Source organism: Gadus morhua, chromosome 5 (genome assembly GCF_902167405.1).
Source record: "Gadus morhua chromosome 5, gadMor3.0, whole genome shotgun sequence".
Lineage (NCBI taxonomy): Eukaryota > Metazoa > Chordata > Actinopteri > Gadiformes > Gadidae > Gadus > Gadus morhua.
The window spans coordinates 11,648,300-11,669,690 of NC_044052.1; the positions used below are offsets into that span (position 1 = coordinate 11,648,300).

At 49.0% G+C, this 21,391-nt stretch overlaps 3 protein-coding genes across 3 annotated transcripts; 2 read left to right on the forward strand and 1 right to left on the reverse strand.

Moving 5' to 3' along the window:
- The first annotated feature begins 246 nt into the window (after positions 1 to 246).
- LOC115544305 (uncharacterized) lies at positions 247 to 2,493 on the forward strand. Its single transcript, XM_030357177.1, has 6 exons — positions 247 to 856; positions 940 to 1,007; positions 1,155 to 1,214; positions 1,326 to 1,409; positions 1,896 to 2,013; positions 2,110 to 2,493. The coding sequence occupies exons 1-6, from the start codon at positions 664 to 666 to the stop codon at positions 2,262 to 2,264; spliced, it is 678 nt and encodes a 225-aa protein (XP_030213037.1). The 5' UTR covers positions 247 to 663; the 3' UTR covers positions 2,265 to 2,493.
- A 2,569-nt stretch (positions 2,494 to 5,062) lies between these two features.
- Positions 5,063 to 8,243, reverse strand: ap5m1 (adaptor related protein complex 5 subunit mu 1). Its single transcript, XM_030356378.1, has 8 exons — positions 8,012 to 8,243; positions 7,237 to 7,894; positions 6,860 to 7,087; positions 6,625 to 6,770; positions 6,224 to 6,309; positions 6,010 to 6,122; positions 5,546 to 5,642; positions 5,063 to 5,457 (listed from the first exon to the last, which is right to left on the reverse strand). Exons 1-8 carry the CDS (start codon positions 8,077 to 8,079, stop codon positions 5,375 to 5,377), a joined length of 1,479 nt encoding a protein of 492 aa, XP_030212238.1. The 5' UTR covers positions 8,080 to 8,243; the 3' UTR covers positions 5,063 to 5,374.
- A 36-nt stretch (positions 8,244 to 8,279) lies between these two features.
- Positions 8,280 to 19,108, forward strand: exoc5 (exocyst complex component 5). Its single transcript, XM_030356377.1, has 18 exons — positions 8,280 to 8,470; positions 8,797 to 8,891; positions 10,444 to 10,591; positions 10,781 to 10,975; positions 12,687 to 12,751; positions 13,007 to 13,035; positions 13,205 to 13,314; positions 13,426 to 13,470; positions 13,698 to 13,838; positions 13,976 to 14,058; positions 14,309 to 14,518; positions 15,319 to 15,466; positions 15,775 to 15,883; positions 16,081 to 16,201; positions 16,678 to 16,764; positions 16,883 to 16,991; positions 17,280 to 17,495; positions 17,949 to 19,108. The coding sequence occupies exons 1-18, from the start codon at positions 8,444 to 8,446 to the stop codon at positions 18,135 to 18,137; spliced, it is 2,127 nt and encodes a 708-aa protein (XP_030212237.1). The 5' UTR covers positions 8,280 to 8,443; the 3' UTR covers positions 18,138 to 19,108.
- The last annotated feature ends 2,283 nt before the right edge of the window (positions 19,109 to 21,391 follow it).

A 21,391-nucleotide genomic window follows, 5' to 3' on the forward strand; every position in this document is an offset into this window, starting at 1 on the left:
TTTAGCCAATTTCCAGTGCCACAACCGCTTTTTTCTGGAGAATAATCTGTCAACTCTAGAGGTCCCTGGGAGCCCTTTACCCCTGTCTGCGCTTTGCTTTCCTAAATAAATAAAGAATAACAGGCGCTTTCAAGCATTCACTTATGAGTTACAAAGTAACCCTGTGGGGAGAGTTGCCATAGAAACTTCCTAGCTCATTATCATAAGAAAGTCAAGCATGAAGGAGAGGGAAAGAGCACACACCTACAACACTGCCACAAGTACAAGCAATAGTGTTGCTCCTCTCGCTTATTGGATCTACACAGAGGGGTGTCTGGCAGCAAAGCTTCACAGGGGTGGTGTGGGAGACCTTACTACTTCGGTTGGGCATGCAGAGATCAAGGACCATCTTCACAGTCAGAGGACGTCAGAGATCACATCTGTCGGATTGGCTCATAGGTCAAAGGGTCAGGCGTTTCTTTAACACAGGCCATCGATGTTCAGCAGGATTTGATCATGCTCTGCATTGTGTCATTTGACCAAAGCCCATTGAACAAATATGTAGCTGGAAGAAGATTCCAGGGCATTTCGGACTAGATGTAAAAGAGAGTTAAAGTAACCTGCTTAACGTTTGTCTCACTGCCTGGTGGTCTGGTGTCCACGGGGGGAAGTGGTCTTCCGCCAATGGGCTCCTGGGAGTCCAGGCCCAGGTTGAGCCAGGTTGTCCCGGTTCACAGCCAGGACCAGGACTCAGAGGCACAGACGCCTGGAGACCCCGGACCCCGATGGACGCTCCCCGCTCTGCCCGTCCCAGCCGGTCAGAGGACCAGGCTGCCGCCGCTGAAACGAGTAGAGACCACCCCGTCCACACCCTCAGGTCAGTCCCGGTCCCCACTCTCAATCACGTCTGTAATTGGAGCATGTTTGTGTACGTGCATTGTTACGAGTCCTGCTTCACAGGGAATCATAAATCCGTTGAAAGCAACAATCGGAGCATCATTCACTCTCATCCTCCCAAGCGACTGCAGGTTAGAGTGCATCGTAAACGTTATTCATCTTTTCCATCTTCCATCTTCTCATCGTGTCTTGTACTTTCATGTTGTTTGCAACTGCTTGCGTTACACTGTTGTGGTTGTTTTAGGTTGTGATCCAATGCATCCATTGCCTCTCCATAGATACTGCAACCACTGGTGTTTCCTATTGGTCACACAAACACTGGCACAGCAAATGCCATGGTAAACCAGAACCAACAAACACAAAGCCGTCCATTTTGTTTTGTCATCAACTTACCTAACTAAATAAATCAATGGATAACGACGGCATTTCTGGGTTGTTCTCTCTTGCAGTTGAGTGGGGGCAGAAGTGGGGGTATCCCGCGGTATTCTACACGCAGAGAGGAAGAGCACCATGGAGCCATCAGTCAAACGCAGGTAAGCCTCAGCCTATAAAATGTCTTGATAGTCAGGGACATTTTTTATCACCTGGCCCGATGTTCAACGAAAAAATACTTCTGGAAAAGAATGCTTGAAATAAAATAAGAGTGTGAGAGAGAGGGAGAGAGAGAGAGAGAGAGAGAGAGAGAGAGAGAGAGAGAGAGAGAGAGAGAGAGAGAGAGAGAGACAGCTGGTGAACTGAGAGTGGCGATGCAGTGGGTCTGATTAAAGTACCGTTGGAGTGCTAAGTGTTCGGGGTGGGGGTGGGGGGGGGGGGGGGGGGGCAGCCTAAGTCTGGCCCGCAATAGGAACCACTTTTGGGGGAACAGGATACAGGAAAGACCCTGTTGTTATATACGTGCTCCCAAACACACAGACACACATACAAACACTCACAATATATATATATGATGTCATCTTGTATTTCATTCATCCGGATCAGATTCCCCATACTTAAAATCATATTTTTTTGTGGCCCCCCAGGAGGGGTTTCTGAGGGCTCAGGGGGCTCTCCGTCAGCAGGCCTATCAGCACAGACGGGCCCACCACCGGCAGGCCAGGGAACACAGGAGGAGCCAGAAGAGCGCCCACCCCTCTAACGGTGTGAAGGAACATGTTATTATGTCTTCTGGGGCAGCTCATCTCTAACCTCAGGTCCCATCAAGGTTTATGTGACCGCCCCCTCCTCCTCCTGCAGGAGGTCCGAGCAGAGAGGAAGGACGGCTGGTGAGACGCCCCGCGGAGAGGGACGTTTTCTGGGGGGAGTACAGCGGAGGAGAGGGGTTGGATACCAGGGAGCTCCTGCTGCAACCAAGCCCCCTGCCGCCTTTAGGGAAAAGAGATGAGACATGACCAGGTCGACGCCCCCTCGTGACCCTCTGGACAATAAGAGCCTCACCTGGCCCGAGGCAGACTGATTGGACTCTGGGGCTCGGTGAGGCTGCACACCTGTTGAGCAATCAGTGTGCATAGGTTATAAAAACGGACAACACAGAATAAATGAGTTAAGTCGGGGGGGAGAGAGGGGGAGAGAGAGAGAGAGAGAGAGAGAGAGAGAGAGAGAGAGACAGAGACAGAGACAGAGACAGAGACAGAGACAGAGAGAGAGAGGGGGGGGGGGGGGGGGGAGAGACAGCGACAGACACACAGAGAGAGAAAGAGAGAGAGAGACTGACACCCCAAGATAGAGACACACACAGAGAGAGAGAGAGAGAGAGAGAGAGAGAGAGAGAGAGAGAGAGAGAGAGAGAGAGAGAGAGAGAGAGAGAGAGAGAGAGAGAGCTGGTGAACTGAGAGTGGAGAGAATAAAATGTGTACATTATTATTCTGCAAGAAGGATCTAGGGCACTAATCATGATCAAGTGGAAAGGTTGTGTTTGTTAATCTGGATTACAGAGGTTTTGGAATCTGAGGTGTGATAAACCAATGACCAATGCAACCATGTAAGCAAACCACTTCTGCTACGATAATAATAATAAACCTTGCTGTGAACCATAATTTTCAGATGAAAATTATAGTTTACTATGCAGTAAAATGTATTGCATTTGTCAGTACTATAGTCTATGTATATAGTACAACTCTGGATGAAATTGGAGTTACTTAAAGAAATAGGATATGGCGCCATCTAGAGGAGACAGAAAAGCAAAGCCAGAATTCAGCCAGCAGACCTAATACCACTACATTGATGGTGACTATGGTTTACAAAAGAGATCCGCATTTTATTCCATACAAAGAAAGGATAGTTTGTATCTAGGGCATATACACACTTGTTGTTGGGGTTGAAGTTCCCTATCACCCGATATTACAGAAAGAGGTCACTCTACTTCTCAAGCTCTTAAGCCTGGCTCTTAGGCTTGAGGAGATTGAGAGATCACATAGCTTGAAATTAAACACCTGGAGCCACAGCCACACCTGGGGCCTCTGAGGGGCCACAGTCACCAACATGCTCCTCAGATTGCAATGTTGGACTTGTTTTAAATTGTTACAAGCTGCTAAGAAACATATACTGCCAATGGGAATTATTGATGCAAGTACATGGCGAAATACAGAGCTGAATTTATTATAAAATAAATGGTAGAGTCAAGTGTTATTGGAGGTTAATGGAATGAACCAAACTCTACCGCTGGGTTTCCGTATTGGGCTTGTCTGTGGCGTATATCTCCACAGATGAGTTAGTAGTAGTAGCAGTAGGGATTAGGGAATGACTTAAAATAATAAATAATGAAGACCCTTAATAACAATAAACCCTTTTGCAACAACCACTACACCACAAGTCCTCTCTCTGCTTTGACTCTAACAGATTACTCTGTCGTTTACCAAACGACGACCAAAGGAGTAAAACATGAATAACCTCAGGCACACCCGACCGTTCAGACGGCCGCAATAACCCCACCCATCTACTTAGCAAACCATTTAATCAACAAAGCAATGTGGCCCAGTCAGGGGTCCCGGGACGGCAGACTCAAGGAGCCAGGCTGACCGCAGGACTAAAGATACTGCCGGGCTTTAAAGCAGCTCTTCAAAAAGAACCTGTTCCTCCCCCTCTGTGTTTTCCAGTCCACCAGCCATACACACTAGGCCTGAAAGCAAAATCAATGAGGAGTCGCGGGGAACGCGGGCAGGCCGGTGTCTGCCACTTCATACGACTACATAAAGGAAGGTGAAGGATGCCGTGTGAGCAATTGGTTCCAATTGATAGAGGATTGGTCACGGTCAGCTTTCCGAGTGGAAATCCACGTGAGAATGTGGCGCTCGGACCAGCGAGGGGGCACGAGGGGCCAGAAGTGGACAATGGGCCCCTCAAGAGAAGTCTGGCTGCAGTAAGAGAGGGGACATAAGCCCCTGTGATTTAACCCTTCCTCCGCTACTTCTGGAAGATATGCCTAGTGAAATGCAAGCTTTTTCCTGTTTGTGTGTGTGTGTGTGTGTGTGTGTGTGTGTGTGTGTGTGTGTGTGTGTGTGTGTGTGTGTGTGTGTGTGTGTGTGTTTTACATGTTCATGAGGGAGAATTGTAGAACTGACATCAACATCTGAAGATACATTTTACGATTTGCAACAGTTACAAACTATGGCAATCGCCGGAGGCCCCCCTCCCCCCTATTACTGTATTCTCTCTAATTAGCCTGCCGTTACTAGCTGAATGGGAGAGGCTGCTTTTGACAGCCCAAGGGTCAGATCTCAGTCTTCTGGCTGGAGGGGCTGTATACTTCAGCCAGTCTCTGGGAGCCCGGGAGGGGTCAAAGGGTGGGCGAGGGGACTGAGGGAGGGCCAACTTCTGCCAGATCTCAAGAGGAGCCCCTTTTGTGGCACCGAGACACAGGTCGGTCCGCCCAGGGCCCCTCGCAGTCCCCCACTCCTCGAGGGCCCCAACAGCTGACAGAAAAGTAAAAAGGGCCCCAGCTGCTAATTATGTGGGGGATGGAGGGCCGGTGAAGTGAGACTGTCAGAGAGAAGGGCGGCTCTCATATGTGACAGGGTTAAGGGGCGGCATGACGGGATGAAAGAAGCTGCTGCCAAGTGGCAGGTATTCATTAAATATCGCTTTATGCAAAATATCACATTGGAAACACCTGATTATTTCCTAGATAATGTAAGACGGTATAAAATGCTCCTAAAGCACCAATATCTGAAATAAGTGACAGCAAATTCTCCAATGGACGGCACTTTAAGCAGTGTAGTAACTTTATTTTTTCACCACTGTTATGGTATTCAGTTCGCGCACACACACACACACACACACACACACACACACACACACACACACACACACACACACACACACACACACACACACACACACACACACACACACACACACACACACACACACACACACACTTAATCTACTGTAATTATTGTGTCCCAGTAACGTTAGAAAGAGATTGGACGCCTGCCATTACATTCTTCATCCTGCATCGATCACACATTTGTCAACAATATTCTGACGGAGCTTCCTGTCCAGCCTACAGTATCATCTGCCCAGAAGACACGGGAGCAGGACCAGTGGAGTTCCAAATGAAGTACTCTTTGGACTGAAGCTCCCGACCTGCAGAATATAACCACAGGGTTGGAGATTTGAATGTGTGCAGCAACAGAGGAGAGTAAGTTTACAAAAGGTGTGAAGGTGAACTCACATGTGACGATCTTTGGCTTGGCACAGGAGTAAACCTGCACTGAATGCTGGTCCACGGAGCACCCCGAGAGAGTCAGGTCAGGCACTTTGAAATACAACTGAAAAACAAGCAGTATGGTGCATTTAGATCACACACACGCAGGAACACACACCCTGTGTGTATGTGGGTCAATTGTTGCGCTTGTTGTTACCCTAACCCTAACCCTAACTTGTCACCCCCTTATCTTTTCCTCACTGCTTCATATGACTTCTTTCTGTGGATAGGTATTTGAGAGGAATGACTAATACAGAAATAATAACGCTGCATTCACTAAGGCAAAAGGGAATTTTGACAATCATGTATTGTGCTCCTCCTAAAGTTTGACTATTTTAGGAAGTGAAATTGGGTTAGGGGAGGGAGGCAGGATGTTAAAGCAAATATGTCAAATTAGCAAATTTGAATGAGGAAAGGGATTTGACTCTTACTTTGATGTAGGCTGTGAGGTCTGTGCAGAGGGGGTCCACCGGTCCCGGCAGCTGACCTGAAAAGCGGATCCCACCTTCCATGGTGACCTCCCTGGACTTTGGGAACTTTTGGCCTATGTCACAGGGGACAGTGAGGTTATGGTCAGTGAGGGTTGGTTTTCAAGCGAAACAGCTTCTTCAAGCCTTAATCCTGCTGCATAAGGTAACGACGTACCCAGTACCCAAACCAGAAGGTTCTTCTCTTTGTTGACATCCAGGTGGCCCGAGCTCACCTTCACATCCACAATGCTCATCTGAACCCTGCACATCCCAAACAAAAGTCATGTTTAGTTAATTCAAGACATGCTTTGGTCAAACTGAATTCAGATCCACGTCAATGATCATCCACATATCTATCTATCCATCTATCTTAACGAGCAGGTAGTGGTTAGGCATCTTGGCAGGGATGCATACTACAGGTGGACCCTGGATACTTCATCTGAGAGTCAAACACCCTAAGGAACCTCCATCATGTCCACTATGCAGTTCAATTAAGGAGATTTAGAACGGTCAACATAGAGCAAAACATAAGCGGAGGGTAAAACCTGTTCATATGTATTCATACAACTTGCTTACCGGTTGAAGAAGGGCAGGCGTGCTTCACAGTATTCAAAAGTGTTCTTGACGCTCTCGTGCAGCTTGAGGTTCACACTCACACGCAGATGGTTCACCTCCTGCTGCTGCTTCAGCTGGTAGGAGCCCAGGATAGGAGGCACCGGCACCTGTAGAAACACAAAGAAGAAAAATCGAAATGTCCCCTTAATCATCAATAATATTACATTTTGACAGGCGTGTTTTCCGATCTCTGTACCTGAGATGTGTAGCTGCATAGTTTGAAGGGCTCCAGCGGGGGGCAGAAGGGGAACTTATAGGGCCCGGAGAAGGCCGAGCCGTCCCCGTCGTCCACACTGCTGGCGTTCAGGATGCTGGAGTCCAGCGACGTGACGCACGGATGGGCCAGGATGTCCTGCAGGGGGGAGCCGTTGGGGGGCAGCGTGAGGGTCACGGTCACGTTGGGGAGCACCCCTTCCACGTCACACTGAGGAAGAGAGCGGTTGAGGATGCATTGTGGGAGAAGGGGGAGAAATCAGTTCCATGAGAGGCAACCCCGATTTTTTTGTAGGAACTCAAACTCATTTAAAAAGGGAGGCAAGAACAAAGGCTTCCCATCGTGTGACGTCTACGTACTTTGCATGTCACGGTGCCGTAGACGTCCCAGAGGTCTTGTTTGCTGGGGTCGCCATACTGCATGCAGCGCACCGTCTCCGTCAGTGCCACGTTGACCGCGGGCCGTCCGCGGTGCTGCCCCGTCCTCCAGGCAGGCTGCCTTGGGCTCCCGGCGGCGGCTGGCACCCCCGCCGTGGAAGGTGCCCTGGCCTGGGGCACGTCCAGGGGCGTGCCCAGTGGACACACCTGCTGAAGGACCGAGGGCATCAGCGCCAAGCGAGGCGCCAACCCATCGCCGTCCGTCTTGATTTCAGACCCGCCGAGGAAGCTTTGCAGTCCTTCCAACAGAGTGAGGCCCTGAGACACAGACAGAAGGCTGGATAACGGTGGTCGTGGTTCACCCGCTTCAACCAGTGGCAGGCAAGCCAAGATCAGCGGCCCACGAGAGATGACCAACACCGGCCACAGAATTCCCTTTGCTGAACTGTCCACATGTAGCTCCAGCGCTGGCGTCCTCTGTTGATTCAGACAGTCGTCTCTTTGAGCAACGTATGGTTTGCCAGGGTCGGCCAGCCCTAGTTCAGTGAGGAGCAGTTGAAGCACCGCACTGTCCTCTGGGACTGCTTGATATGAAGAACCCGCCAGAGACTTTGCCCGATATTCAACGGTAGGGAACCTCCTGTGAAAAATAACAGTATGCACATGAGCTGATTAAAACAAACCAAGGTACTACACTACATTAGATTCATAACGGTTACAGAATGATTCCAGGAATAAAGGGATTTGCGTTACAAACCTTGAAAAACGCACAGACACATGTTCTCCCTTCTCGTGCGTAATAATCCATAAGGCGCGTATACTCATTTTACTGACAACACCGAACGCACTCTAATGACTTTTAACTCATGTGGTCGGAACATTCAAAGCTTTCACATCTGATGTATTTAGTTATGCATCCTTATAACAAACGATAACAAACAACGCCACCACTTCCTACTGTTTCATGTGACATTCACGACTATCAGCTGACTTCTGCGCATGCGTATTTGTCAGCCGCTATCCCCACCCTTTTCTCCCATACAGGAAGCTGGATTCCTCCCTACCTAGCTGTCAACAAAGGACACAACTGTCAGAATCACACAATTCCTGGGAAAAAGTCGGCGCTGTGGCCGGCTGTGGGTCATCGGTCTAACTCGTATTTGTCCGCACCGCTCGGCCAAGTGCGATCATGGCGACGACCGCTCAGCTGTTCGAGGTAAGACGCCTGCTGAGCCAGCTAGCCAGAAGCTAACCAGCACTGGCCCACTGGTTCACTCTGCATGCAAGAAAGCAGCAGATTTATAAAGATGGTTGAGGAGCTTATTGGCCCGATGCGGTTAATCAGAATCTATGCATGGAGTTTTAGCTGCCACTATGATTTAACGTGTTGCATGTGTAGTTATCTCCTCAGCCGGCTTAACGAAGTTAAACGACCTGCGGGGTCAAATCGGATGTTTTGCAAATAATGCAAATGTGTCTCTTCTGGAGGAAAATGTTTTGTTCGTGGTCACAGTGTTGTGCTGTTTTGTCGGTTGCACGTAGGAGCCCTTTGATGCTGACGAATACATAGAGAGGCTGGCCTGGAGAACGCCTGGCGGAGGCTCAAAGGGCGGGGCGGAGGCGTTTGACCCCAAAAGGTGCGCCTGTTGTTGACCTTTATGTTGTGTTCTCTACCGCCAGATCATCTTGTGTTCGTCTCTTGACAAAATGCCCGAATGAGCTCTTCTCCTTAAAGAGTGTATGATTATCACGCGTCTATATACGCACATATTTTAGACTCTAAGTAAAAACAACAACATGGCATTCCTGTTATATATGGATGTTATCATCTACAGACACAGCAGGATGTATAAGCCACCCTCAGCGCTCACTGTAGGTTAAATTAGTCAACATTGAATTATTAATTATTGAGACATATCAAGGTTGATGAGATCTATTACTATATTGTTGTGATTTTACATATACCCAACCCAATCCAATCTAAGCGATGTTGTTACTGGGGTTTGTAATGGAGGACACTTTTATAATTGAAGGCTTAATAAGTTGTCCTCCATTGAATACATCCCTTAATTCTTTCAGAACCAAAAATGCAATAAGCAATCAATTAATACATGTTTGGCAATGGGCATCATAAAACAAATGTTCTAGAATGTATATGCTCTTTTTGCAGTGTATTAGGAACAAGTGCATTTTCCATTTATATTTATATTTTCTAAAATTTATTCATGACTAAAGTTGGAACTAGAAAATGTGTTTCGTCCAATATTTAAACATTCCTACTTCTCTCCGTATATATATTTCTTAATCAAACTGGACAATGTGTCATAATAATCCAACATTCCTTGCGAACGAGAAAAAGGGTTGGCTTCATATGATATTGTATTTTCCTGATATCGCTTGGTCTTACGTTAACATATAGTGGCCAACTTATTTCTGGTAAGCACAAATACCCCACGCAGCAGCAGCAGCAGCAGCAGTAAGAGCCCTGCTAAATATCCCATAGATCCAAGCCAGCCTTATCTGCGTCTCCCGCAAAACTATTGCTACAGCAGCCTCCTCAGAAACTATTTAACAGTAGTGAGGAGTCAGAGACAAGGTATCTATGGAGGCCACCCTACGCTGTGAGTCACCAGCCAGGCAGCGGGTGTGTATGGGGGGAGAGGATGGGAGATGTCTCTTTCTAAAGCTGCAGCGACTGCTGAGGGAATTAGTTAAGAGATTATATACTCATCGTTTTGGGATGTTTCCTAGTCTGTGAAAATACGATGCTGACTTAGAACATTTGCTCTGCCGTTCCTGGTGGCACTTAAAATGCAGCTGACGAAGCTACTAGGTGTCAGAGCTTCTTAAGTCCGGGCAGCCGGGAATTAAGCACCCTGCCTCGTTTTGTAACTAATAACTCCGAAGTGTTGGGTCAGTGGGACAGGTTTAACCCTTTCCTTTTCCAATTACTGTTGTGGAATTAGAGAGTGTGTGTGTGTGTGTGTGTGTGTGTGTGTGTGTGTGTGTGTGTGTGTGTGTGTGTGTGTGTGTGTGTGTGTGTGTGTGTGTGTGTGTGTGTGTGTGTGTGTGAGAGAGAATGTGAATCATAACTGTTATTATGGCTCCCTGTGATGTTTTTTAAATCAATGGGATTCCTTTTCCTGGGAATCTTTTCCAATCCCGCCGTTTCCTCCCGCCGTCTGATAGGCTGCTGGAGGAGTTTGAGAACCACATTGAGGAGCTGAAGCAGCTAGACGAGAAGCTCCAGCGGCGCGTGGAGAAGCTGGAGCACCAGTGCCACCGCGAGGCCAAAGAGTTTGCACACAAAGTCCAGGACCTGCAGCGGAGTAACCAGGTCAGTGTGTTCCTCCGTCTCACCCGCGTTACACACCCTACAAGTCAACCAGGTCAGTGTGTTCCTCCGTCTCACCCGCGTTACACACCCTAGAAGTCAACCAGGTCAGTGTGTTCCTCCGTCTCACCCGCGTGACACACCCCATATCCGACCGGCTCCCAACGCCTCTGCTCCCCCCCGTCTCCTCAGGTGGCCTTCCAGCACTTCCAGGAGCTGGACGAGCACATCAGCTACGTGGCCACCAAGGTGTGTCACCTTGGTGACCAGCTGGAGGGGGTGAACACCCCCCGCCAGCGGGCGGTGGAGGCACAGCGCCTCATGACCTACTTCAACGAGTTTCTGGACGGAGAGCTGCGCAGTGACGTCTTCCACAACCCGGAGAAGGTGTGTATTGTGTGTCTTTGTGCATGTCTTTGTGTGAGTCTTTGTGTGTTCTTTTGGTGTGTGTTCTTTTGGTGTGTGTTCTTTTGGTGTGTGTGTGTGTGTGTGTGTGTGTGTGTGTGTGTGTGTGTGTGTGTGTGTGTGTGTGTGTGTGTGTGTGTGTGTGTGTGTGTGTGTGTGTGTGTGTGTGTGGTATGTTGTGGATACATAGAGAAGGTGTGAATTGTGCATCTTGGTATGTGTGGTAAGTTGTATGTATAACAGAATGTGTGGATGTATTTGCCCGTCACTCCAGCGGTAAATCAATGGCTCCGCCCCTGCAGTGGTAATGCTAGATGTAAGGTGTGAGGGGAGCGGGATTATGTAGTTAAATCATGCACGTTAAATCTCTAAATTCATCCCTTTTTAGTTGAGGGCCCTCGGCTAATTTGGATTAATCAGGGCGTCGTATGCTTGCTAAACAACAGTTGACTGATTGACTTGCATGGCTGTCAAAGTGCTCATGTCAAGCCTAATTGCTTTAATTGAAGGGTGTCTGATTAGACAAGATGATGTTCATCCTCCCCACTGTCCTATTATAGCAGAGGAGGCCTGGTAGGGCAAATAAGAGTAGCGTAGGAAACTTCCAGGAGTTGCGGTTGTTGTTGTTGTTGTTGTTGTTGTTGCAACAACTAGCCAACTTGACGCAACCCAAGCGACCTCCCTAATGATCCACGGCAAAGCTGCATGGTGGAACGTAGTTTGTAGCGAGAGGAGGGATGGAGGCTCCAGGTGAGCTTCCTCTCCCCCGCTCCGTCGGTATTGGAATGGGAGCAGGGAGCCTGGAGGGGGGTCAATCCCACAGACGGGGCTGGGTTTGTGGAGAGTCAACACGGGGGGAATCTCTGGCCAGATTCCTCCTTCCTGAGCATACTTCCAGACAAGAGCGAGGGGGGGAAAAACGAGGAAAGCTGCGAGTGAATAGCTGTAGGGGGATGGCTCTGCTAATCCTTCTGAAAGGGAGGGCCGGGCCGCCAGCATGGAGACAAGTGCTGCTAAACCCTGACTGCAGGGAGACGGCTACATTACTTACATGGGATTTAGCTAATCTTAGCTGGGGGACAGATACTTAGAAAACCTTCGCCGAGCAGAAAGGCTGGATCCTCCTCGCGGGAACGGGCTAATGATGTTAGCTGAGGCAGGCGTCTGCGGGAACAGAGGAGTTGCGGACGGCGGGCCTTTTCCGCGGGTCTGCCGCTGTCTTTTCTCTCTTTCCAGCCGGTGTGCATGTCAGGGGGAGTGGGATGGGGGGGGGGGGGGGGGGGGGACCCGGCCTCCCCCCGTCTTTCTACACAGATATCCCTGGCCGGACAGATTATTGAAGGCGATTTAGCCTCCTGTGGGATTACAGTCCCATTGAGCAGAGGCACGGGCATAAAGAGCTGGATATGCTGCTGCTAAGTCAACACGGCGGCCGCCGCCGCCGCCGCCAACGGCCAGGTGGGCAGCGGCTGCTTGTTATCTGCCCAGCGGCCGACATGGGAAGGGGGCAGGGGGGCTCCGCTTAGGATGATGACTCCCCAGGAGGAGGCACTGCGGGCGGCTCACCTGCCCTCCCATCCTCCTCTCCCCCCCTCTGGTGGTCCATCCCGTATAGTTCTCACCTGCTCTCTCTCGCTCTCTCTCTCTCTCTCTCTCTCTCTCATCCCTGCTCCTCCTCCTCCTCCTGGTCCAGATTAAGGAGGCGGCTGATATCATTCAGAAGCTGCACCTCATTGCCCAGGAGCTGCCGTTTGACAGGTGAGTCAGGCGTCCTGCGGGCAGCTTTACACAATAGCACCTCCAGATAAGGAGAGACCCATCCTGCTCCCCATACTACGGTGTCCCTTCCCCGCTGGCAGTACCACATCTAAGAGGTGTCCAAATGGAGGTTTTCATCACTAAAGACCAACACACATTGAATAATTAACACTTCTGTTTGAGGCCAACAATGGAATGATATTCATTCAAGGTTTTCCAGAGTTAATGTTAATTGATATATTCTGCCTCCAACAGATTTGCAGATGTCAAGGCAAAGATCGCCAGTGAGTTTGACCTCCAATCCAATGATTTCCGCTCCTATGGTAGACATTAAATATTCCATAGAAATGAGCACACACAGTTGGCGGTAAAGTGTGTGTGTGTGTGTGTGTGTGTGTGTGTGTGTGTGTGTGTGTGTGTGTGTGTGTGTGTGTGTGTGTGTGTGTGTTCCAGGTAAGTACCATGACCTGGAGCGCCAGTTGATCCAGGAGTTCACTGCGGCTCAGAGGAGGGGGGAAATCGGACGCATGCGTGAGGTAGCAGCGGTCCTGCTACATTTCAAGGTGAACCACAGTTTTTAAGAACACCTATCAGTCTCTCCATGACTTCAGTGACAGTATTGGTCTCTCTAACTCCATTTAACATGGAATGTTTTGTCACTTTCTCCTGAAAAGGGATATGCACACTGCGTGGACGTGTACATCAAGCAATGCCAGGAGGTGAGTTGGTACAGTCTTACACACACTTACACACACTTACACACAGACACAGACACACAGACACAGACACACACACACACACACACACACACACACACACACACACACACACACACACACACACACACACACACACACACACAGACTCTCAGTGCTTTACGCTGGCCACACCAGCGCGGCCTACAGGGCCTGGTCACTAAGCCCCGTCATCATGTGTTCCGCCCCAGGGAGCCTACCTGAGGAACGATGTGTTTGAGGACACTGGGACCCTCTGCCAGAGAGTCAACAAGCAGGTCGGGGAGGTGTTCAGCAGCCCGGAGGCCGTCATGGCCAAACTCATCCAGAACATCTTTGAGAACAAATTACAGGTGGGTGGCGCATTGGTGCCTCCGCTTCGACCTGCCTGTCATCCAGCGAATCGTAATCCTGCAGTCTCCCGCTGGCCATGTCGCATCTGGTTTTGTAGTCCTCTGACAGTTGTGGTTGTCTTGTTTTGTGTCTCCAGGCCCACGTGAAGGAGAAGCTGGACGGGACCAGACACTCGGACGCGGAGCAGTACCTGAAGAACCTCTATGACCTTTACAGCAGGTAGTTGACCTTGAGCACTTCCCTGGGTGTTCCACACTCAAACTAGCCTTGTGTTCATGAGTAGTCAAGTGATTGTGAAGTACTTTTAAAGAGGCTGCAGAAGCCTAGTTAAGCTAGCTAGTAGATTTGAAACTAGGATCCCTCCAAGGAGGAGGGACCCTAGTTTCAAATCCAATAGCTAGCTCCTCCTCGGAGGGACCCTAGTACCAAACCTTTACCAGATCTCAACCGTCTGTCTTTGTACTTGCAGGACGACTGCATTGGCAGCTAAGCTGACTGAGTTCAACCTGGGCTCAGACAAGCACACGTTCCTGTCCAAGCTTATCAAAAACATCTTCTCCTGCTACCTGGAAAGCTACATCGACATGGAAAAAGACTACCTTCGCAACCGCAGCGCCATGATCCTCCAGCGCTACTACGACTCCAAGAACCACCAGAAACGGCCCATCGGCGGCGGCAGGTCAGACCCCGGCACCCCCTGTGATCAGACACAAAAAGATCACTGCTAACGGCTAACGGCTATCAGCTAATGCCTTACATTCATGAGCAGCACTAAACCATAAACATCAAACTCATCCATTTGTGAGTAGACATTTTCACTCTCGGTAACGGATTCATATTATGGGATGGAAAGAAGCTTCCAAGAGCAAGCTGTTAGGCTCCTGCCCTGCCCATGAGAGGTGACAGTATTCTATCTAGAAGTCCTTCAGCCCCGTAGGACAGCAGGTGCTCAGGCCCACTCGCGGGCGGGGACTGGGGTGTTAGGGGGGATGGAGGGGGGTGTGAAGGGGGGAGTGAGCTTGGCTGACGACCTGGCCCCGAACACCTTGCTCAGAGGTTGGGTCGCAGCTGATATCTCTTGCTGGCGCGTACTGACCAGGTGCACAGGAGCCAAACCTTGGCTATTGGAGCCTGCTTTTCAGGCTGCACTGATTTTTAATTTGGCCTGTGCATCAGAATGCATCATGGGATTTTTTGTTGGCAATACTCCATTTTGGGAGGACTCAAGGGAGTTGTAGTACTGTAAATCCTAAATAAACGTAAATATATGCCTACCAAAGCTAAAGTAAACGTTGTTTTGCAAAGTCTTGCATGAAATGTTTCAAACAAAACAATGTGTTCCAATAATGACAAATCATGTCCCGATTGATAACTAAACAACGACCGAAAAAAATAACCACCAACCCAATAGCAGTCGCGATGTGACGTCACGAAGCACAAGCCTCACATTGTGTGTTTGTGGCTCCACTCTGTCCGCAGCATCCAGGAGCTGAAGGAGAGGATCCGGCAGCGCACCAACCTGCCCCTGGGCCCCAGCATCGACACCCACGGGGAGACCTTCCTCTCCCAGGAGGTGGTGGTCAACCTGCTGCAGGAGACGCGGCACGCCTTCGAGAGGTGCAACCGGGTAAGGGGAGGAGGAACACACATACGCACGCACGCAAGAATGAGTGATACTGTCTCCTTGATACTGCCTACAACTGCATTTACATTTAGTGCATTTAGCAGACGTTTTTATCCAAAGCGACTTACAATAAGTAAATTTGTCAGAAGAAAGAGAAACTATATATCCCTGTAGGTGTAGTAAGGATGTTCATAGAAGTGCCAAGTACCAAAAATTGTTAGGTTATCCCAATCCCTGCGTACAACAAAGATGGCTAGGATAAGAGCAGCTCATTTTAACGAATGTATGAACGTGATGTTTCTGTGTCATAGCTGTCAGATCCCTCTGACCTGCCCAAGAACGCCTTCTCCATCTTCCTGCTGCTGGTGGAGCACCTGTGTGTCGATCACATCGACTACGCTCTGGAGATCGGCCTGTCGGGTGAGTCCAGCTCCTCTCTGCCCAAGAAGCACCACGCCATTCACTATGTTTGGCTCCGACGAAATCTGATGAATATGTGACCATCTGGACCTGATTCCACCGGTCCTGATGGGGATTGACTGCTTGGATGTATAAGGATTTGTATCCCAGTGATTATGATCTGCTGATGTTACTGATGATCTCTCCAAACCTCACAGCGATCCCCTCAGCGGATGCAAAGAATGCCAACCTGTACTTCCTGGACGTGGTGCAGCAAGCCAACACCATCTTCCACCTGTTTGACAAGCAGTTCAACGACCACCTCATGCCTCTCATAAGGTCAGTAGAGGACCATGTTGGATCTGCTTTAGGGCTGGCAAGATTAATCCAGGCCGAGGATTTTGATGCGGATAATACGTAGACGTCAATATTTTAAATTGAATTTCTAAAACCCAAATCGTTTGATTCAATCAGTTATACAAATGTGTTATTTCAATTTCACTAATGTTCCAAAAGACATTGCAGCTGCAGCAGTCTGCTACCAAACAGGTTGCATGTAAAGATTCCCCAAGACCCAAACCAAAAGAAGGGGAACACTTTAAACAAAATGGACCTTTGTTTGCTTTACAGCAGCACTACAACCATGCACCCAGGCACATTAATCAATAGGAAAATGATCATTAGTCATTGGTCTAATCTGAATCTGAACACATCCGTATTCAATTGGAATTTTCTAATTCTGCCATTATTAGCTATTAACTTGGACATTGTCCCTGAAATGTTTTCTAAATCTCTTTTAACATGTGTGTCTCCAGCTCTTCTCCTAAGCTGACAGAATGTCTGCATAAGAAGAAAGAGACGATCGAACAAATGGAAGTCAAACTGGACACGGGCATAGACAGGTCAGTGAGTCGTGTGCACTCGTCACCGAGACCTGAGCGAACTATAAACAGCCTTCAGTTGTCCGTTCATTAGCTCAGTTTCCTGCTTCAACCCTTTATTGTTCCAACCTCTCCCCAGGACGCTGAACTGCATGGTGGGCCAGATGAAGCACATCCTGGCCACGGAGCAGAAGAAGACCGACTTCAGGCCGGAGGACGAAAACAACGTCATGATCCAGTACACCACTGTAAGAGAACTTAAACGCGTTTCCTAATTAATCAGGCTCAGGCTATTTAGGTTTGCTCTAGTCCGTTTTCAGCTTCACTCAGACTAAAGGTTCTCAGTTCTGAAATACTGTTTATTTCAGAGAAGCGCTCTAAAATATAACGAGTGTCTGTTCTGTTCAGTCTACCTTCAGTCGTTTTTCCTCCAATAATCAAGAACTATTGATCCTATATTTCGATTTATCGACAATGTACAAGCTGATCAGGTAATTTCCCTCACATGCCGTCATTCCTCCCCTGCACACCGCCAGGCGTGCTCCAAGGTGTGTGCGTACGTGAGCCGGCAGGTGGACCGCGTGCGCAAGTCGATGGACGGCAAGAACGTGGACACGGTGCTGATGGAGCTGGGCGTGCGCTTCCACCGCCTCATCCACGAGCACCTGCAGCAGTACGGCTACAGCTCCATGGGAGGCATGCTGGCCATCTGCGACGTGGCCGAGTACCGGCGCTGCGCCAAGGACTTCAGGGTGAGTGGAGGAGGAGGTGGTGGTGATAGTGGTGGTGGAGGAGGAGGTGGTAGTGGTGGAGGAGGAGGTGGAGGGGGTTGGCATCGGGGCTGGGGAAAAGAAAATCAGACTTGTGTCGGTGTGTGGTTTACTCTACCTGAACGTTAATTCACGTGTAAGCTCTGATCGTCATGGGGAGGTTTTATTTCTTTATTTGTATTTATTTGTCCTATCTCTAATTAATTTCACTAGCATTTGACTATAGCTGGAAGTTATAACGTTTGAAAAAAATTGTAATCAATAGATAAAGGGGAGAAGATATTAACAAAGTTCCATGATTAAAGATCATGTAGAAAGGGAGTTACTTAAGAAAATCTGCATTACGTTATAAAAGGAGGGCCTTGATAATGCGGAACACATCCCAGTCAATGACAGTAAACCCTGTTCCCCTCTCCTCCCTGGGCCGTCCCGCAGGTGCCCCTAGTACTGCAGCTCTTTGACACGCTCCACGCCCTGTGCAACCTGCTTGTGGTCGCCCCCGACAACCTGAAGCAGGTGTGCTCCGGCGAGCAGCTGACGAACCTGGACCGGAACCTGCTGCACGCCTTCGTTCAGCTGCGGTTGGACTACCGGCCCTCGCGCCTGGGCCGCCACTTCAGCTAGTGGCCGAGTTCCACCGCGTCGCCATCGAGACTTCCGTCCAATCGCATTAAGCCCAACCCCCTTCCTGGCTCCATTCTCCCACACACAACACCCCCCCCCCTCGCCCCTACCTTCAGACCGGCATCCAGGACCTTCACCTCTTCGATCGGGGATATGTGCATTTAGGGTTGATTACCCCGTTCCCTCTCCCGCCACCCTGAATACGTTTCAACTGTCATTTGACTGATGTTTCCTTTGTTTTTAGATACTAATTCAATTCTAAACAAAGCTGTGGCAATTTTGTTTTGTTATAATTGTGCCAAATATAGTTCTGTGGCTGCCCTCACTTAAAGGACCGTGTGGCCGCTGTCGTACAAAAGGGAAAGGCTAGACTCCAGCGTGCTGCACTGGGAACCACCAGCACCTTGTGAAGAAAGAACAGACACGCACACAAACCTCCCCCCCCCCCCCCTCCCCTCCACCCATAAGCACACGAGAGACACATGACCGCCCTCCCTAAACCTTGACCCCTGACCCCCCTCGCAGAGACAGAGGTCAGGAGGTCATCACAGAGAAGTGTGATTTTGGTCGGGGTGGAGGGGGCTGTCTGTGGGAACCTCCTGGGAGAACCAGGTGGAACCCACCTCAGTATGAGACCACGGGGTCACAGGGTCAACGAAGGGGGGGCGCGGGGATACGTGTCAATGTAATTGCGCAGATCAACACCTGCTTGTCCAGCAGCGCTGCGCCGGGTATGGACGGGATCAGCGTCGATTCCGGGTCAGGGCACAGCACCGAGGTCGCCCTGCGCTGATGAGGGGAACACCACGTTAAGTGGACTTCTTCACACAGGGCTTACCGGGGGGTTCAATGTCAACAGTCTTCTGCATCATCCCAGCCTGATCACTGAAATTGTTTAGCTAAGCTAAGCTGTTCCCAGTATACTGCTGCTTACCTTTTAATCAATGACTTATTAAACAAAACAAACGATCTCGGTGATTCGTCATTGTCTCGCTCGTTAATGTATGTAGCCGAAAACCATGAGCAGTAAATTGAAATTTTGACCCTTGGCAAATGTCACGGAAAAAATGGCCCAAGATTATAAAAGTCGTCTTTTTCGGGGGAAGTAATCAAGTATTCATAGGGATTGTGGCCCCCGAGAGTAAAGTTCTTTCTTTGACTTCAGGAAGTGAGGGGAACATGGAGGATGTGCGGGGGGATTAGATGCGTGTGACTTGATGAAATGTGTGCGCTAGTCACGGGCTGGGGACGGCCACAAAGATAGAGGCGCCCAGGCTCACAGCTCAGTTCCAGCTGCGGCTGGCTGCCGTTGTGTGGAAGGTACACACGGCGCTGTGCAAAGTCAAACAACATAATTAATTAGGCTAATATTAATATGATCAAATGCCACGTTAGAAAAAAAAATTCAATTCGCTCCGCGCCTAATCACAACTGTATAGCTTGTAAGAATTATTGTGTTAGGCTCCGACGCAAACAGTGCGCCTGTTCCAAACATTTGAAAAACTATTTGTTTTTCCGTGGCGATTATACTAGGAATGGGTCTGGGGGAGGGGAGAGGGGGGCCAGTGATAACTGGTGGAGGCACAGGCTGGCCCCAGGGATTCCCAGCTGAGGCAGATGGAAAAGGGGGAGGGTGCTGGTCTTTGGGGTGGGTGGGGGGGTGTTTGAGCAGGTGGAGGGGATTAGTAATACTGTCAACACTGGAGCGCTGGATAAGACTGTCCTCTCTTACTCGTCAGTTGGAGCACATTTTCATACGCGTAAGATGTGCACACGTAAACATACACAACAGGCCAGCTGAAGGCTGTGGCCTGGGGCGTGCCCCCTTCTGGTGGGCGCTGGTCCACCTCAAAGGAAAATATTTATAAATGAGGAATTCAAATTCAAGTTTGCCGTGCGCCCATCCTCATTTCTTCCTTGAGGTAACAAATTAACAAGTAAAGACGGAAATAAATACTCAGTATACATTGTCATCTCATGACCGGGTTCAATTCCTGTTTGTTTCCATTAATCCATAATGTACATTTAAAACGTAATGATATTTGTGATACATAACCTCAAACCTTGAAGAACCAAAAGGGTCTTGAAAAATTTGTTTTCAAAGTTACTTGACTTCTTTTAAAATGCACATAGGTTGGACACCCATTTAGGCTGGGCCCCTGATAACCGCTAATACCACCTACTCCCCTGGGGGTAGGGGGCACCAAATCCTAATCTCGCCTAGGGCACCAAAATGTCTAGAGCCGGCCCTGAGGCTCTGGGTCTGCAGACAGGCGAACCAAACTAGAAATAATGGTCAAATGGCTGAGGTGGAAAACTATTCCAACTCCAGATATCCGTTCATTTTGTTCAGCTGGAAGATAATTAAGGTTTTTCACCGAAAGACACTAATCATTCCTGAATAATAATAATAAAAAAGGCTATATGGGCTATCGAAAAAATTACATGAAATGCATGTTTGAACTCCTTCATAGTAAGTTAGGAAATTCCTTTCTTAGATGGTGTAATGTGGTGTGATGTGTTCAGGAAAGATTAACCGCTATCCTCAAATATGGATTAAGAACAGCCAGCCATCCAAATTGTTGCATAACCACTTAAAATGACATCATTTTTTCAGCCAAAAGTCCCAGATTGCGTCACCATGTTTTAGGAGGCTGTGAATATATTACTTTGTATCGCCATGGTAACACCATGGTATGCATTTCATTCGTAACCTCACCTTTTAATAAGATGAAGCCTACCCTTTGCCTCCCCATTATGTTTTTACACTCAGGTTAGGGTGAGATATTTTAACTAGAATACATATCAGTACATATCTGGTATCCATCACCTTGACTAACCACTTCATTAGCCAGCCTATACTTCCTGTTTGTTTTCTGCCAGAGTACCCATCCTCTACTTCCTGTTTGTCCTCTGCTTCCTCTCTGTCCTCTGCAAGAGTACCCAGCCTCTAATTCCTGTCTATCCTCTGCCAGAGTACCCAGCCTCTACTTCCTGTCTGTCCTCTGCCAGAGTACCCAGCCTCTACTTCCTGTCTGTCCTCTGCCAGATTACCCAGCCTCTGCTTCCTGTCTATCCTCTGCCATATTACCCAGCCTCTTCTTCCTGTTTGTCCTCTGCCAGAGTACCCAGCCTCTACTTCCTGTTTCTGCACCATTTTAACCAGCCTTTACTTCCTGTTTGACCAGAGTAACCACCAGCCTCTGCTTCCTGTTTGTCCTGCACCTCATTACCCAGCCTCTACTTCCTGTTGG

Coding starts and splice junctions, on each gene's coding strand:
- exoc5 (XM_030356377.1), top strand. CDS start 8,444: ATGGCGACGACCGCTCAGCTGTTCGAG. Junction 8,892..10,443: donor GAGGCGTTTGACCCCAAAAG/GTGCGCCTGTTG, acceptor GCCGTCTGATAG/GCTGCTGGAGGAGTTTGAGA. Junction 17,496..17,948: donor GCTGCGCCAAGGACTTCAGG/GTGAGTGGAGGA, acceptor GCCGTCCCGCAG/GTGCCCCTAGTACTGCAGCT.
- ap5m1 (XM_030356378.1), bottom strand. CDS start 8,079: ATGAGTATACGCGCCTTATGGATTATTACGCACGAGAAGGGAGAACAT. Junction 5,643..6,009: donor ACCTCACAGCCTACATCAAA/GTAAGAGTCAAA, acceptor CTTGTTTTTCAG/TTGTATTTCAAAGTGCCTGA. Junction 5,458..5,545: donor CAAGCCAAAGATCGTCACAT/GTGAGTTCACCT, acceptor TATATTCTGCAG/GTCGGGAGCTTCAGTCCAAA.
- LOC115544305 (XM_030357177.1), top strand. CDS start 664: ATGGGCTCCTGGGAGTCCAGGCCCAGGTTGAGCCAGGTTGTCCCGGTT. Junction 1,008..1,154: donor ATCCTCCCAAGCGACTGCAG/GTTAGAGTGCAT, acceptor GCCTCTCCATAG/ATACTGCAACCACTGGTGTT. Junction 1,410..1,895: donor GAGCCATCAGTCAAACGCAG/GTAAGCCTCAGC, acceptor GTGGCCCCCCAG/GAGGGGTTTCTGAGGGCTCA.